Raw genomic sequence first — 19,287 nt, 5'->3', positions numbered from 1 at the left:
CACACCCACACTTCCACACACACCTCCAGCCCCTCGGCTCCCAGGAGAGCGATACACACACTGGAGGAAGGGGCCTCTTTCCCAATTACACCTCGAAGAACGAAGGAGGGGGGTGGATGTGTGTATCAGCGTGCGTGTGTGTGTGTGCGTGTGTGTATTTGCTGAAGGTGCTCATAAAAGCCCCGGAGATTGAGCTGATGGAGGGCATTATAAAAGGCCTATCAGCTGGTCCAATCGCCTCACACAGCCCCGAGGCAGGACAAAGGATCTGCCCGCCACTTCAACATTTACCTAAAGGCCTTTTACTTACACCCCTCCCCCTTTTCCCTCACCCCCTCTCTCCACGTCTCATTCCTCTTTCCCAGTTTATTCACCATTTGTGCGATTGTTAACCTTGACTTGACCAGGGAAAGTGAACCGACGCGCAGCTTTCTCCGTCTTGCCCGTTGGCACCTTAACAGTTGTTGGTAATGGAAAGAGAGAATCACTCATTAGTGGTCAGATAATCAATACGAGTCACAAAGCATGTTTTGCTGACCTTTATGGACAGTCTTACTTTGGTGATGAAAATTGTATTGGAGAGGAAAACATGACAAAACAGAGACAGAAGGGGGGAGTGAGAGGGAAAGAGAGAGAGAAGAGGGGAAGGGTGCGTTTTGGGGGGAAGGTCTCCATCAGGCGAGCATTATCTCTGATTAATTTACTGCTGTGTGGTATGAGGATGTGACACTGAGCGTGAAGAGACAGCCGTGACAAAAAAAATGAAAACACCAGAGAGAGGGGAGAGAGGGGAGAGGGGGGAGAGAGAGCCCACCCCTTCCCGCTTCCCTCTCAACCATGTCAACAAGTCCACACAAAGACTCCTCCGCTCCATTATCCCATTAAAATCTATACTGATGCATCCATACAAGACAAATGCTCTTATAAAGAGCAGCATCTTCAACTGTCTGAACTTTTGTCTACGTACATTTCTGCCGGAGAGTGACAAGGGGTATTTCATTAAATGTGACACTCTGGGACAAAGAGGCATAAAGCGCTCAGTGCTGTTCAGTTGCTCTGAGTGCAGGGAAAAAGGCAACTTCAGTAACCAGGTTACTCAGAGAAACCAGGTTAAGCAGGTAATCTGAGAACCCGTTTACATCTACTGCACTAACCTGGTTACTGTAAATCCACGTATACGCAGCAGATCAGAAACCAGATTTCTCCACTGATCTTATTTTAGAAGAAAGAAAAGGCTCCCATTCACCATTTTTCTTTCTCTCTTTCTTTTGTTTGCATGTGTTGGGGGCAGATAACTTGCCTGTTTTAATCAACTCAGAGTAAGGGCCAGTAAGATGACACCACTGGAACAAAGTTTAACAATTCAGTTGAAATCTTAGCTGCAGGCGAGGACAAAAAAAATAATTTTATCCCCTTTTCTCAAAGAGTAATACACCTGACCTCACAAAACACTACAGCGTACACAATTGACTTTTAAAACATATTATGGCACAAAAGAACAAAGAAGCACGGGGAGGCGAACAGAAACTGCAGGTGTCACAATAGTCAAAAGTTTCCACAAACAGAATTATCTATTATTATTTATTGTGCCGGTTTTCAGGATTCTTCAAAGCACAGCCAGCACCTCAGCGTGCAGCATGATTTCAACCTACAAAGAAATATTTCAATGTGCCTCCAATTACGAGCTTTAACACAAAACGCAACAGGAAACTGCGCATATAAAACCCTTAAGCTAACATAAACATATATGCACTCCCACCACCTGCATGTCTGTGTGTGTCAGTATGCCGCGCACGTCTTCTGTGCAAACGCTCCGAGCAGCCGCAGGCGAAGCAGCAAATTGACGGACGGTTCCAGCCAGCCAACGCGCCAATTGTCACTTAGGATTTGGGTCAATGCTTACAACTGCCTGCAATCAAAATGTAAACAAAAACAAACTTGGATAGTAAATAACATCAAGCACAGCTGATGTATTTTTGCTGTCTGTGACATCATAATCACTCAGAAATGTGTGATTGCGGGCCCAACATTAATCATTAACCCTTCCTGTGGGGGTTAACTGCAAATGATTGGCATATTTGCATACATAATTAGGAATGTGCATGTGTGGGTGCAGTTTGTGGGTATAGAATCTGTATGCCTGTTCAGTAAACTACATGTTAATTTCTGTGTAGATTATTAATTACAGCTTTTTTCTCCATAACTAAATTTCCCTCATGAAAACAGACAACTGGAAGCAATTAGACAGCAGTGGATTGTACAGTGTGTGCATGCAGGTTTCACATTTTGAGAGCGCTTTGGAGCCAAAATTCGACACAAGTCCTTTTGTCAGAGAATGCTCACACAAACAACATGTGCTCGCCTCACTGTGGTTGTTGCTACTGATTTCATATGCTAGTTTAAGTTAGCCACACTGCCTATTCTACAGCTCAGCAGTGGGCTAACATTTCTCTCTGTCAGTCAGAGGGAAAAACAGCCACACACACACACACACACAAAAAGCAGGCAGCGGGGAGAGGAGACAAAGGAAGAGAGGGAGGGCTGGAGAGTGGGAGAGACACCGATCGTGAGGGAACGAAGGGGGGAAATGAGCGGGAAAGCAGAGATGGAGAAAGCGAGATAGAATAGAGCGAATCAGGGGAGGTGAAAGCAGCAGAGGGAGTGAGAGAGGAAGGGAGAAAAAGGACGGGAGGGGAGTTAGAAAAAAAGGCAAAGTGGGCGATGAGAGAGAGAGAAAAAAAAGTGGACAGAGAGACAGAAAAGGGCACTGTAAGTGAGAGAAACAGACAAAAAGAGAGAGAAGAGAAGGAGTTTTTCAGTTTGCTCTTTGTTTTAGTGAAGAAGCATTATTTCTTATCACACTGAGACTAATCCAATATATTACACTAGCAATCAAATCTAACTTTTACCTGAGTTACACAGCTTTCCAAATAAAATCCTAATATAATTTTGACGTATTCTGTAGGCTGAATAAAAACTGTACAACTGTGCTTGGACAAGTGAAAGTCGTGGTTTTAACTATGCAATATGGCACAAGTCAGAAGAGGAAATAAAACCAGTGACTTCCTTGAGATAAGTTGTTGCTAGAAGAAAACAAGTGTGTAACTAGGTTGAGCAAAGGAGGATCCGACAAAGACCAACTGCAGAGCAGCTGAAGGAAGCACCCGTGTTTACATAGATGTCAATGGGAGGTCATAAATTATGCATGCTATATGAAAAGTGCAACATGGTGTGTGTGTGTGTGTGTGTGTGTGTGTGTGTGTGTGTGTGTGTGCATTTTACGTTTGCAGGCCTAAACTGTAGAAAATGCTTTTATGTGTCTAAGGGGGGAGGTTATGTTTCCCTCCACCAAGCCTCAAACGCCTGCAAGAGAGAAAATAAGAAAGGGAGAGAGAGAGAAGACCCTGGTAAACATGTCCATTTGCAGCTCATAGTGAGGTAATGCTGCCAAAGCTACCACAATCCTCACGTGCACACACACACACACACACACACACACACACACACACAAAGTTGTTCAGTTTGGCAGAACATTGCAGTCCCACCCAGCCCAAACCCCTAAAATGATCACACACGCAGTCCCGCTCACATGGGAGTCGAGTCCGGCATGTGGAACCCAAATCAAAACAATAACAACCTCGTCTGCAGATGCTGGTAGCCCATGTGACCAACAACTAGCTCCCATTGTTTACAGGGAGAGTGGGGAGGGAGGGAGGTGACAAATCTGTAGTTCTGGCAAACTGCTGCCTTGTTGATATTAAGAGCTCTATGATGGTGGGGGTGGTGTGTGTGTGTGTGAGGAAAACAGGAGATGGTCTGAACAACATCTCCAAATGGGGGTTGAGGGGGCAACTGTACCAGCTGTCTTCTGGATTCCAACACCACTCAATCCACACACACACTATATCAGCGCCCAGAGCTAAAAGTGCCACGACTGACAGTTTACCCCCATACAAGCTGTTCTGTACAGAGACAAGGGACAACCTGAAGATAAGCAAAACAGTTAAAAATTAACCTTTACCTTCAGGGGTTTCTCTGTGTGCCTATGTGCATATGTGCAGTAACCATGCCACTGCAGGCCAGCTTGCAGGTGAAGCCAGTGAAGCTAATGACAAATGTCTTTGAAGAACAAAGGATGGCAGAGAGACAGAGACAAAGAGAAAGTGGGTGAGTGTAAAAGAGAGGGAGAGGATATTACACAGGACCCCCACAGAGAAGAGAAACAACAATCGAGGCTTTATCTTATTTGAAAGGTTGGGTGGGTTGTGGCAAGGGCCAATTATGATTTTGAATGTTTATGAAGCAGCTGGGGGTCCTCCGTTTTAAGTTTTACAATTTTAGCACCACAGAAAGGAGGTTTATGCATCTCAAGGCTTTTAAATGTCATGATGATTTCTGAGGGAACGAAGTCACGAGAGCCTCAGCAACAGTAATAAAGCTGAAATGCAAAGTTGAGAGCAGCTCAGATCAAGATGACTTTTTTTCCCCCTTTTCCTTGAAGTACCAGGCATCTTATTTACAGTTCTGGTCTGCTGCCCACACGCAGCTTTAGATCTTACTAGAGACACCACAGACCACGGAGACACCTTATTGGATTATGAAGTAAGAGGATATTCCACTGTTGTCCTATTCGGGAACAATTTATGTAGATCGGCTCCAGCAGATGGCTGTTAGATGTTGGACTAACGAATGGCTAACTTTCAATTAACTTTATCGCTCCCTCCTCACAACAGAAGGTCTTTCTGTTGAGGAAGACATCTGTGGGATAGTTTGTCTGGCTTATCTTACTGAGCAGTGGATTCAACCGTACGGAGCAACGTTCAGAGGATGCCAACTGTTGAGATGCTGCATTTCAAATGGCTTTATCGCTTCTTGTAGCCTTCATGTTATTCCTGTCATTAAACACGATGCTGGCAAAGAATTAACATTAAATCAAGCGAATCTGTGCACAAAGGCCCTCTTATGCACGTCCCACTATCACCAATTCTTGTGTGAGAGATTATGTTTTTGCTCTCTTGGAGCTGAAATTACATGCCACTGCACTAAACACATTATAGCTTCATCCATGGTGTAAATATCTTTTCTACATCTGTTAGTCCAGAAGGTGAATTCCACATCTGGGAATTAAAACTAGTGCAGGCAGCTGGTTTTGATTCATTACACAGGTTGGGATCATATGAAGGCACGGTTTAGTCTACAAATCTGTTACACCACTTTTAGGTTTCTGTGGTTATGAATGTAAAAGGTACGAGAATATGTTTTCATAGACTACCTTTAAAGGGGCGCTATGTCGTTTTGGAGAAGAAATTGAAACTTAGAATTTTATTATTTACAATATTAATGAGGTAATAATACAAACTCAGAGATTATTTTTTTTCCATAACTGAATAAAGAAGCTGCTCTCAGAGGAAAAAAAGGTCCCCAGAAAACTGTTTGAAGCTAGAAAGTAAAACAGTATGAAATTGTGTTGTCCTTTAAGGTCAGTTTGTTTATTCAGTTTATTTAGTCTCTCTTTGATTAAATTGTCTTCCCCAAAACTTCATAGTGCAACTTTCAACATTTAAAAGGATCCCGACACCAGTTAATGTTAACTTACTGCTTTTAACACAGATCCTTTTGAAAATGTTGAAGGGCGTCTGGGGGATTCAAGGTCAATTCTCCACCACTACATCCTGTCCTTCCAAGCAGCTAATTGGCAGGTAATGGGTGTCCTTTCTTTGTCAATGACTCGACTGTGGTTACACCAGTGCAGGCGCTTATTGACAGGATCGAAGGTGGTCAAAAAACACTGCTTGAGGGACTCCGAAGGCACGTGGGAAGATGTAAGATTTGTTTGAGTGGCTACACAGCAGACACACCTGTGTTCTGACCTGGTATGACTCAGAGGAGGGGGGGGTGTGGGGCTCCCAGCATGTGAGACAAAGAGAGACGCCACTGCTGAGTCTGAGATATTAATCATATGATATAAGACTAGATCCCTCAAACACATAGTCAGATTAAATGAACACACACACACACACACACACACACACACGAGAGTACTCTGATAAACAGATGTACTGAACGGCATTAAACAAGCGATACTAAACTGTTTGGCAGTCACAGTACTTCACAGCATTTTTCCACTTTTCATTCCAAGCCGAGAAAACAGACTCTCATCTGAGGGACCCTTTGGAAGGAATTACTAAAACGTACAAATTCTGCTATTTTAGATCACTTCTTTGGAAAAAACAATCCACCGACTCAATCCATTAAAAGTAGATCTAACTGGCCCCCACATTACAAATATGTGTCGAGCAGCTCATGGGAGGGACTGATATGCCCAAGGATGGGCCTGCCTTTGAATTTAATTTGCACTTATCTCCTCGGATTATGACAAAGAATAATTAATGTTCTCATGCAAACTGTCATGCACAAAGAAAGGAAGTCATTTCAACATCTGCTCTTTAAAGCAGGCGGTGCTGCTGACAATCTTAAAAGTGGAGTGGTATCAAATGATGGTGAGCGCACGTATACGGAAACACACACACAAATGCAATCACACAAATGTCACATGAGGGCACCTTCACCCACCCCTCTGTCACGCCGCGCCCACTCTGCTAAAGCGCGATAAAATTGATGAGCGACACTCAAATTAAAACGGGGCTACAATTATGACACCCTCATGCCGTGCTCTTAATTAGTACATCTCCATTTTAATTAATAAAGCCTGTCAGCCTGACAGATATCAATAATTCAAAGCAGACAGGTCAATGGAGCTTCAAAATTGATGACCATAATTAGAAATAATGTGGGGATTCGGGAGAAGGTACTTCTGCAGGGCTGGGTTTGTTTTTTAATAGGTTATACTTGTCGCCTCCCCACTGTGTCACAATGTCTTTGCCCCAAACCACAACTTTGCAAGCGTCAGTACTAGTAGTAATATTCATACTGAATTATGTCGGGAGACGCACAATTATTCAACGGGCGATGCTTATGTTGTACATGCTCTGCTCAAGATTTGTTTTTCATGTGCACTTTTGTGCTTCTCTTTGTTATTTATTGTGCACAAAACACACAAGAACTGATTGTTTTTCTCATTTTTGGCCATTTGGGAAAAAGCTAATCAGAAAAAAATGTTTTGAGTACATGTCTGGAATAAAAACAGATGGCTAATTTGCTGTTGCTTTATAGGAAAACAAAGAGGGCTGTAATATTTTTTGATAAAGGTAAAATGTGTGACTAAACAGCATTATAATGAGGTGCTGTAGAGATGCCCTGGCAACATGGAAAACATGTTTGTTTGGTACAGACTCCAACAAATGTCACATAATCATGATTTTAATTTGTTTTTTCGATGAAAATAAAATCTGTTATGTAATTCATCATTCCCACTAATTGTGAATCATATCTGTCAAATAATCGCAAACAGTAATCTATAAGCAGCACATACATAAAATCATGAAACAGTCAATAATGCTAAACAATGGCTTTCCTGCTGGTGTCTATAACCAGTCAGTTAACATTGTTTGAGTTCTCAAATTTGACGAGAATATTGTTGATAGCATTATAGTGCCACTCAGGAATTTTCAGGTTATGTATGATTGTGTTATAATAGGCGTAACCCAGTGTTTCCCAAAGTCAAAGTCTAATTTGCCAAGACACAGTCTCATAATGATCCGAAAACAAGCAATAGTGCAGCTCTTGGTTAATTTAACAATGAATCTTGTGTTTTTCAGCAGCAACCTCAACCAGACAGACCAGACAGTATACAGTTAAGATTGCACTCACAGTCGCTCGTAATTTTGAAACGAGACAATGATTATCTGGTCTCTCAGTCAAGGTTTAGATACAACTCTGGACTTATACAAGATTGAAAGGAGTGGATTGGTATTGACTATTGATTGACCATAGCCTATAGACTTGTGTTAAAATTGTAGGCCTATCGCCAAAGCTGTAAAGTGAATTGTGATGACTGGACTAATCGGGCAGCAGAGCCAAAGCTCATTGTTATATTTTTCTGCACCACATCGATGCATTCACCTTTAAAATGTGCAAAATTGTCTTAAGGAGGAGCATGCCGATGAGCTTCCTTAGAGGGTCTGCGGTCCACCCACCATAGTCTCATGAACTCCTGTGGGAAACACTACGTAACCTTGTAAAAGTAATGCTCAAATTATCTCTATACATTTCGTCATCATCTAAGGAGCTGGCTTTACAATAATATCTGTTGATTAAACTTTCCATTCCAGGTAAAATTCACACTTTATACCTAAAAGGATGGATTTTCAGTTGAAGACTAATTTCACCTCCCAATTAGTGCTTCTGTTTGTACACACTGTGTGACGCTGCCGTCAATTAGCACCACCTCGTATATATACCGCAGATGACCATAATGCATGTCTGTCGATAGAATCAATTAGAGCTGTTTTTCCTTCCGTAGCACTGTCAGTCCATTAAAGCTGGGGACAATGGATTAGTCTGAAGCAGCAGAGGGCCCACGGAGCCTTCTGTCACATAAACATAGGCTTGGAGGCTCTGCACTATGCATTATAGATAGCAGGCAGGGGATGATTGAGCACAAAACCACCTTACAGACACAACAACGGCTATGTTGGACAAATTAGCATACTAGTGACATCTTCTGTGAGGCTTTAGATTGATTAGTCTGTTGATTCATGACATTTTGCCACGCTCCCTTGACAGCCATGAAGAGTGTTCGAACTCTAAGGAGCTGCGTTGTGTTTATTTACGACTTCAATAACTTGCAAATAGATTTTTGCTGATGTCTCCAAAATAGATGTCACACATGATGAGTCAATTCCAAGGCTAGCGTCAAAGTAATCAGTGTACGACTTTTAGAGTGTCAGGGGCATTATGTAGATAGATTGTGGACGCTGTGGATTTAATTTAAACTGCATGGAGTTAGCCTTCAGTGTAAAACGTGGTACAGATGTTATGACGTCCTTTCTGCTCTCAATAACTGATGTTGTAATTAGCCTGCCAGACGTACTCCGATGAACTTGAAGTCTTCTTAAAGTGAATGTAAATCTTGGATTGAGACGACAACAACACACACATGGCCTGTTAATGCTTACTACCATCCAGCACTTTGGCAAAAGATCACAGTGAGTTTGGACTGACCGTCTCCTAATCCACAGTTAACTATTCCCCCAGTCACACACTCACATGCTTAATTAAAGAGCCAATTTGCATATAAATTTAAACTCACAATCCACTCCTGCGACATCACAGGTGGCCGTTTTCTCAGGAGCAAGAACCTGTCCAACGAGCCGGCACAGAACTCAATGCGGCTCTCACCAGTGAGCCACAGGTATTGACAAAGAGCGGAGGCTTTGCCTTTGATTAGTCTATGTGCAATAAATCTAAAAGTGGAGTTAACAGCAGGGTGAGGTTTGAGATTCAGTGTGAGGCGGTTCAGCCTTGAACACAGCAAACTCGAGTGAATCTTGTAATTACACACATATTCACGTTTTAATAAGATGCTGCCCCAAGGAAATCCTTCATGCTAGAAAATCACAATGACAATCTACGCCACACAAGGTGCTTCTTTATCTCATCTGGTTTTCTCCCGTGCATTTATTCTTCTCCTCCACAGAGAAGATCTCATTTTGTCCTATTATACTGAGTTATATTATACTGAGACACTAAAGATGAGAAGTGGGAGGTTGGAGAATGGTGCACATGATGGTTAATGTGTAGCTCTGACTCAAATGAGATCATATCACTCTAATTTTAGCATGTTTGCACTGGTTATTTGATACCCTCAGAATTGATTTAGGAGATTTTGCAAATCCCCTTTCAAATATGAACCCACCTTGTACCAAGATATGATCACAGACATTTTAACCTCATGTGAGCCAGACTTAGGGCCCTGGCTTTGGTTCCTACTGGCTGTACTAAAGCCCAGATTAAAAACAACAGCAGGCTTTTCCCATAGGGTATCTTCGACAATGAAACAACCTGTTGTGATGAGCTCATATTGGTCAAATCTGTACATTCATGTAACTCCCTTGTTAAGGCCTGTATTTATTGTGGTTTCACTCTAACTGTTGACTTTATTTTCTACATTGCAAAGTGCTTTTTAAAGTTGTTCAGGTTTTGCACACTGCACCACAATGAACAGTGTATTGCAGGAAGGGTTTTAAAGCGATTTATTTGCCATTTTTTTGTATAAATGCGGGTAAAGCAACTTCCTCCACAAAACACTGCCTGCTGAAGTTGTCATTGTGACAAATCCCATAACATCTGGAATTTTGGGAACCATTAGTGTGGCTAAAAAATAAAAACCCCTCTATTAGACATGTTGAGCAATGTCTGTTTTTTATTTAAGTACAAGCACATTTCTGTTTGATATTTTTAGCTGTGTGTTGTTGGGCCAATCTGATACAGTTTAACAGCATATTTGAGTCAACACACTGGGTTTGGTCAAGTAAATTGTTATAGGAAAAAAACCTCAGCACTCAATCAGATAATAGTACATTGAGTGTGGGAGAGTGAGACCGTGAATGAGCGAGAAGGAGTGAGAGAGAGTCTTTTCAGATGGTAATCGCATGGTTTCTGAACTCCACTGGCATCCAAACCAGGAAAACTGTTTTCTTTGGCAAATGCTGAGTATCTCTCTCACTCTTTCTCTCTGTCACTCACTCTCTGGAGAACCCACACTGCTCTCATGCACACGCCCCGCCCCCCCGTGCTTTCTCCCGTTTCGAAACTCAAACGCCCTCCTTCGCCACAAACACAAAAACACATTGTGCAAAAGGAGTAAAACTGGTAACAGAGTTCCACAAAGGTAAAGAAGTGACCATAAAGACGACCAAAAGCATGAGCAGAAGGAAAACAAGCGGATTAAAAAGCCACGGTAGTTTATCAAAAAATAATTTGACAGTCCTTTTGGGCTTCTTCCTGCACAGGATGGGGAGTCTCTGGCACCGTTCCATATCTGAGCTGGCTGATGCACCAGGCACCGAGTGTGGAACACATGGTTGGCTCAGCACGGTGAACTGCAAGCAGGCTGATCAACAATAAAAATGATCAACAATAACAAACAGTTCTGATTTGGCACTGACTTGAGTTCTGAAGTCAGTTTGATCCCACCAGCTTCCTTGCTTTAAATAATTGGAATTGGTTACCATGAATCAAACTAAATGGGATCATTTTGTTGGACTATGAACAAGAAGTTACGACATCATAGTGGGCCAGCGATGGGTCTTGAGAAACGTGAGTAACCTCAGTTCATACTAGAAAGGGAGTGCTGACTGTTGGCGGCCTGAAGAGAAGATTTGAGCCCTCAGATCTGTTGTTTTTGGGTTTTGCAATAACAAGCCGAGCACCCTCTTGATTTCCCCTTCAACTAAGGTTATACTTCGCTTCCCCTGCTAGCAATTAGTCTCCAGAATGCTATTTGTCAAAAGCCAAGCCATTCGTTTCCACTGGTCTGCCCCCGCCAGCTCTTGTTACAATTGACTGTTTCCTGCATAGAGAAAACATAAGCCCTTGGAGGAAGGAGAAGGCCCAGCAGCTGGCTGAGACTGCAGTCTGACACTGCGTAGAGATGTCTGAAGGCTCAGTTAAGAGAGACTCGGACCATAAATATGGCGTAAACAAATCGGAAATCTGCCACAGTGAGCAATTTCTGCTTCTGTATTTTGAGACACAGCATATTTAAAAAAAAAAATTTCATGCAGGAAACCATTTCTTTGAGCATTTGGGAGTTGGGGCAACGCAGAAAATAGGTCAATCATGGAATGACACCTATTGATTTTTGGAGCAAGATCTGACAAAATGCGGGCAAGGTAAATGTGCTGTTAACAAATACGATGAAGGAGGCTACTCGATAAAGTAATGAGAGCCAGACCGGTTGACAGAAACATAAAATGTAGCTACACAAAACCCCCCGAGGTCTAACATCTATATGACACAATGTCATTTTTCCTCTATTTTCCCAATGATTGCAGACGAGGAATCGGGGTACTTCAGCGACTCCCAGCGAGGTAGGGAACCTATTCTATCTGGGTTACAAGGGACCTGGAGAGCCATCAAACAGCCAGACATTTTCTTGGTAAATCACCAGCAGAGAGGGAACTTTTGAGAGTGCAATTAACAACCTCAAGGTCAGACTTCTCTGGAGAGTTCGCTTGGAGAAAAAAATCCTCAGGCATTCTCTCTCTTCACGTTTCTGCTACACTCTCTTCATCTCCTTTCTTATCCTCCTCTTCATGCACATACATTTTCTTCACTCTTTTTCCTTGTTGGTCCCTCGTCCCCTTTCCACCATCCCTCCAAGCCTCCCTCCTTCCTCCCCTCTTGTCTCCATTACAGATAGACTTTGTGGTCGATGGCGACACCATTTCTTTCCCCGTGCCAGAGCAGGACTGAAAATCGGTTGCAGGTGTGCAGAGGATGAGAACCATGGATCTTAATCTTAAGGCAATAACGGTGCTGTGCACCAGAGAGATCGGGCTCATACCTGCTCCTATAATGTGGCAAGAATGAACTTTTCATATTCTTTATTGTGTGAGCACACTTTATAAACTGTACTAGCACTTGACAAGCACAATAGATCTTTATATTTTTAGTACCAGGCTTTGAAGTGCTATACACAAAATAATTGGATGTCAAGTCCATGCTGTTAAAGAAACTGGACGTTTCATTAACACATAAAAAAGGTTCATGACACTAAGGGATGAACTGGCTGAACTTTAACTATGAAGATACTTTAAAGCAAGAATCATGTAATAAAAGAGTTCATTCTTTATCTCAGTGACCGAAACAAGATTATGGAGCACACTTATTAAAAAAGGGAGAAAAGGGAGTCAAAACAGAGATACACACACCATCCAAGGTTTCTTTGTTTGTTCCTCCCTACACATGGCCTTCACATGGCAACAGTTCCTGTTTTTCTAAATTAGCGGTAGTGGTAAAGAAAGGGTTAGGGTTAGGTCCAAGTGGTGTCAGCAGAGTACACTACTGAAAGTAGGGATGGGACAATAAAATATTTTATTGCAGATTGTGATAAAGAAAAGACTCACAATCGTGAATATCCTCACATTAATGTTTTTAAAAGGCTCTCGAGCTCAGTGATGTACAGTCCCTTATTGGTTTCCTGATTTATTTTGAACTGCCTCAGCCTGTTAACATGGCTGTCACCAAGTTCAATCGGATGTAATTACTACAGATTCAAAACTAAAGAATGACAGTGAGATGAGGTTACCACCACTCATTTATCCTTTATTTGTGCAGGAAAACCTTGTGATTTATGATAACTTATTTAAGATTCTTTGATTGTTTGAAGTGTGTCCTCTCTGTGATGTATATATGTATTTTGGCTAGGGAGACAACTTGGACTGGTTATTGGATTTTTCTGTGTGTGTCCACACTCATAGCTGTAAAGATGTAAAGCTTTTAAAAAGGTTGTGGTTGGTCTTAACAATTATATCAGGATTATTGTATGCTGAGAGTAAATCCAGATTCATAAGACATCCCCTGTGGCTTTCTTGTTGTCATATGGCCTCATTAGGAGGATAAACAGGACCTTGGTTTATGAAGTCATCTTCCCAGAGATGAGACGACATGCTGAACTTGTGCAAAGGCAGTCAGATGATCAATAAGCCATTCCACAATAACCATATACACATCAATATTATGGCAATCCCTATGCAAGGAGGTAATTATAGTGGGACAGGTGTAAAACTTCAGTCTAATCCATGGGATGGATTCAATTCAAAAAGAGATTTTTCCTCTTAATGGGCAACAAGAGAGCGTTAAATCAATGATTCATCAGCAAATAACTATTAGATTTAAAGCAGGGGCTCGGGATGCAGTGATAAAGCTGCTCAAAGGGGCGACTTTTACTGTACTTTTCAGGAAGTTGCTATCGATTAGACTCCTCTGGCAGCATGAGGACAAGTAATGGGGAGTGATGCTCGATAACGGTGTAGTGCTTTACAAGGTATTAGTGTTCCATATTTAATAGCGACGAGAGTGTTGTTTCTTTATTGGATGGCTCTTTACTGCCGTGCACTGCCGCCTATTACTGTTTAATTGCCCCATTGTGGACTAGCTTCAGTGGAGGATTATGCTGACCACCTTAAAATGATATTTGTATGTATATGCTGAATATGTGAGGGAACATCTCATGAATCATAACATAATAACGGTTTTAATTCGTATAGGGCTCTATACTGCAGGATCACATGGATTATGTCCACCATATTCAATAAAAAAAGACTGATAGGTAGTCTCCAGCACTAATATCAAGAAGAATTAATCTTTTGTCTGTCTTGCTATAAGGCTACCCTATGTCTGAGTCCATCCATCTTTGCTTTGGCGCAGGGAACACGTGCAAGAGGGTAACTGATGCAATTTACTATGTTAGTTGACTGTCATGGCCTTGAGTCCGTGTTGCACCACTTTTACAATTTGGGAAACCACCAGAGGCATGCCATTTAAACAACCATAACCATAATTGCTCCAGCAAGTTAAGGCAACAGCATGGGATATTTCCAAAAACAACATTTTGCACACAGGCCTTCAATACGTAGATGGAGATAGATTCATTCCAACATGCTGGCATCACTGATATGCAGGGTAACATGCATGATGGCATGTGATAAAATATATATGTGTAATGGAATAATGATGGACTCCTGTCAAATTACATTGAATTCAGTGGTCTGCCAAAAAGGCTTTAAGGATCGGATGAAAAAAATAGGATTTCAGCTTATATAAACTCTGTCCTATTTATGAGATGACAGATCTATGTCATAAACCTTCAGTGAACTTTGCATGTATGAACCGAAGCCAAACTCCCTCTAGTACAGGAATCAGACCATCACTGTCAAAGAACTGGCAAGCTTTTATACACACACACACACACACACACACACACACACACACTGCCCTACCTGGCATGAGGGACGTCGATGCTGGAGGAGACCACTTTGCGTTTCTGCTCTAGCAGGGACACTGATCGGGTGTCGGGGTCTCGGCCAACACGCTTGCCGTCCGGCACCCGCTGCTCCTCCACTGCCTCTGGGCTGAGGGAGCCGCCTTCCACCTTATGGCTCTCTGGAGCTCCGTTACTGGAGCTGTGCTGTAGAGAGATGCAAAGATAAATAAGTCAATGTTTGGGTCGAGAACAATGTATGAGGTTGTACCAATGCAGATATAAGACTGAGTCTTGAAAAATGTGATGCAAAGTGCAGATACGAGCCTTCTGTTGTGAAAGCATATTGTGTATTTCTGCTGCCGTTAAAATACTTACATCATTTAGTTTACTTGCTGAAATATCACAGATATGTTACGTATGTGTATGGAAACCATTACAAAATGTATGTAGTTTTTTAACACAGCAGCAGATATAAAGTTCTGCTCTGCATGTCGAAAAACATCAAAACCAATTTTCGTTTTAATGTTTACATTTCAAATGAAGGAGTACACGGTCCAATATGGTTTAAGAACATTTTCCAGCCTCTTCAGCTTAAAAAAAGCCTTTTCAAAACAGTGGTCAGTCACAAAACAAGGCTGTTTTTCTCACTTCCTGTAGACATTTTGGAGAAATTTAAGGTTTTCAAACCAAAAACCGCAAAATACTGTTGACAGTTCTACTAAAACTGCCTTCGCATGAACGAAAATAAATTAAATGTTACACAAAACTATGCAACGTAATACAAGGCCTTTCTATTCTAAGTTTAAAAGACTGGTCAAATAAAATCCTTCATATCACAACTTGTGTTTCTAAGGACACAAGACCTTATCAGAAGAATATCCTGTGCATTACTTAAAGGTACCATGTGGAGCTTTTGGACTAATGGTAACTCTATGGAGCTTTGTCTTGTTTGTATAGTGCATGAACATGTGGATGCTGCAATACACAGCATGTGATACGCACAAGCTGCTGGTTTCACACTATTCTTTTGATCAACAATGTGCGGCAGTAACACAGAAAGGAGTGTAGCGATGAGGGCTATGCGATATGGTCAAAAAATCATATTGAGATTCTTCTGACAGGCAATATTATTGTAATAGGAATCACAAATTGTGGGAGAGCTTTTTTTTTGGATCACAATTTTCATTTTCACTTACAAAGCTTTTAAAATCATGACAATGTGACAATTATTTGGTTCTGTGTTGGTTCTTGTTTGGTACTTTACCTTAATCAAAATGTTTTAGCTTTTTGTGATTTGGATTTTGCATTTGGCCATATTGCAATTTTGATTATATTTTTGATTAACTGTAATTGTATTTGTCTTAATTGTGCAACCCTTGTAGCAAAATGCTATCTAGCAAACACTGATGTTATAATTGGAAATATTTATAAAAATTCACCTCTGCAGGCAAAACCACTGCTTAAAAGAAAACTCCACTGGCCACCTTTAAGGCCATTTGTTTTACAACCACACATTCAGGTAGACAACCGGTTGCGTCATGAATGTAGTTGTTCACATACTTGCCTATATACAATGCATGTTACTGGAGGATACCACTAGATGACACATGTTAGCTTGTTGTCCCTGCTGCTGATGTGCTTACTGACCTCTGACCTGTCACATCCCCATTCGTTATTGTTCATGTATTCTTCATGTTCATGTTCACTTGTTTTTAACATGTGTACACATGTTAAAAACAAGTATATCTACGGCCTAAATGGGAATTATAATTACTGCATGTTTTTATACACTGTTAATCTGAAAAAAGGAAAAACAAACTCACTTTTCCCTTAATTTTAGAGGATTTTTCAGAACTTAAAATACAAAATTTCATGTTGACCTTTGGTGTATCATTTCACACCTTGTTGCCAAAACTTTCGGTAATCTTTAACAGTCGTGTGTTACAAATATAATGGCTCTCATTTTATTGATTTAGCATTACATTTTTGACCACAATACAGTTGAATGAAGATGAAGTAGAAGTTGTCAAAGTGGGGGAACCAGAAGTTGTGGCTCTCTTTGGATGTTTGAGTGAGTCATCCCACAAAATAATCACAGACAGCTCTGCTTCCCTGATGACCAAATGCTACAACACACACAAAGTAAACATAGAATTTCTCCATACAGCACGACTGCATTACACAAGACAGCGGTTTCTGTGTCACACACTTTCACTGACGTAACTACTCACTGACACTCACACGATCACAAAAGAAAAGCAAGTCTACCATCCCAATGCTCTGAAAACGCCTACCTGTAGCAATGTAAAAAAAAAAAAAACATCATCTCTTACACAACAGCAACGAATGGCATCCTTCTTCACATGAATACCTGCATGTACCTACGCACACACCAACACACACACATCTCTGCAGGTAACTAACACCATCAGGCTCTTAGAAACACACGGAGGAAACGGCAAAACATGCACAGAGTGACACGCATGGCTGCCCACACCAACAGAGGAATGAGGAGTATGACATGCAGGCCAGTGTGTATGTGTGTATGGCTGTGTGTGTGTGTGTGATCTAGATCTTTATCTCAAAGCACTGTAACACGATTAGGCTCGACTATGGAAAAGGCAGTGGCACCCTAGTCAATCACTCACACACACACACACACACACACACACACACACACACACACACACAAACACAAGAGAACAATTTACTTAGATTAATGAGGTAAAGAAACACATGAGAAATGAGTATCTAGTATCGCTTATGACAGAAGCCGGCAGCACAAAGACTCGCTGGTGCGCAAAACACAGACTTGAGTAAAACAACAAGATGGATTACAGTGGCCCGCGAAGATTAGGTGTTGTGTGTAGGATGAGTACTCCTCGGATAAAACAAACGGTGATTCTGTCCTTTTCGCCAGGCTTATGAATGATGGCATTTCGCGGAGCCAGGAAATTGTGAAGCATGCCAAATTGGTTGTGAAATTTGAGTTGCATGTGTCAAAGCTGGTGTTTATGTGTGTGCGTGTGCATGTGCACAAGAACAAATACCCCAAGTGTCCCCTCATATACCCCCTCCCTTCATCTCTCATTCTCCTTCTCTCTCCCACTCACAGACAAACTCATAACCTACTTGCTTTGGGCAGTTTGTCAAGCGTAAAGATTCTTGAACCTTTATGGGTCAAAGGTCATAATAAAGCAAGCTGACACAGACTATAAATTGAATCCCATGGACCGAATGTCATAAAACTCCAACCGACTGTGTCTTTTGTTACAATGGTTCTTTGTTGCTGGGAAGTATGTACCTACTGAGAATGGTCTGGATTAGGAATGGTAATTATTAATCGGTGGTGTCACGCTGCACTGACAGACTAACAGTAGACTTTCTAACATAACACACGACTTAAGGCTGCGGATGAACAATGTTTTTTATATTAAAATCGCAATTATCTCAGCTGTAAGCTAATACGTTGATTCCATTAACATGAAACTCATGTACTTGTAGGCATCATTAAATTTGAATACTAGGGCTGGAAATCACAGATTACCTTATGATACTATGAAGATATTAGAGCCTGACTGATACAGGAGTTTTGGTGTTGATGCCAACCCCGATTTTAGGGAGTAAAAAAAAATTCTGATACTGATACATTGGTCGATATTCTTATATAAACAGAATATATACATAAACACATATTTTTTGCAATGAACCTTGGTTATCAGAAACAATGTCTGTGTCAAGGACGTTTAATTATATGTGGACACAGCCATGAAGACAGAGCTCCATTCATTCCTATGAAAGCTGCTCAGTGGCGCATGAAGCCAAAATGGCTCGATAAAAATACCCGGATCTTCCGTGTTGTGGGGCCCGTAGAGCGTGCGCACTAGAGACTTCTGTGGACCGAGGTGGCTAACTACCTGTTTAGCACCCAGTTAACTTGAATGGGAATAAAATTATTTAATCGTGCGGCTCTTCTAGACTTTCCAAATTTTATTGAACCTAATGGCTCAAATTATGACAGTCAAACAAGCCATTTCGCGGGGGTTGTGTTGCTGAAAAAACTTATCCACTGTTTTACAGATGCTTCTTTCACGATGTTAGCTTATGGGGAAAAAGTCTTTTTGGGGCGCAGTGCATCAGGTGTAGTGACTCTGGTAAGTTAAATTGGCAGGAGAATCGTTTTAGAATGGCTGCATGTTTACTTGGCGCCAGTTCAATAACGTAACGTAAAAGGAAGTATGATATATTCCCAAATCGACATTGTGTCCTAACCCTCTTGAATGCTAATGAGTAATATCAAGTATTCTACTAATGTAATACCACACTGGATATAAGCTAATTTGATATAAACACATCTTTAAACAAATAGCAAATTTTACAAACAAAATAACTAACTT

At 41.4% G+C, this 19,287-nt stretch overlaps 1 protein-coding gene across 1 annotated transcript in view; it reads right to left on the bottom strand.

Annotated features, from left to right (window-relative positions):
- Positions 1–19,287, bottom strand: part of znf704 (zinc finger protein 704) — a 44,411-nt gene that overhangs the window by 21,956 nt on the left and 3,168 nt on the right. Inside the window, exon 2 of the mRNA XM_073463570.1 lies at positions 14,907–15,094. Within this exon, the coding sequence (XP_073319671.1) occupies positions 14,907–15,094 (188 nt within the window). The remainder of the gene's footprint in view (positions 1–14,906; positions 15,095–19,287) is intronic.

The sequence above is a fragment of the Pagrus major genome, chromosome 3 (genome assembly GCF_040436345.1).
Source record: "Pagrus major chromosome 3, Pma_NU_1.0".
NCBI lineage: Eukaryota > Metazoa > Chordata > Actinopteri > Spariformes > Sparidae > Pagrus > Pagrus major.
The sequence above is the reverse complement of the archived record's forward strand: the minus strand, read 5'-3'. Positions and strand labels throughout refer to the sequence as shown.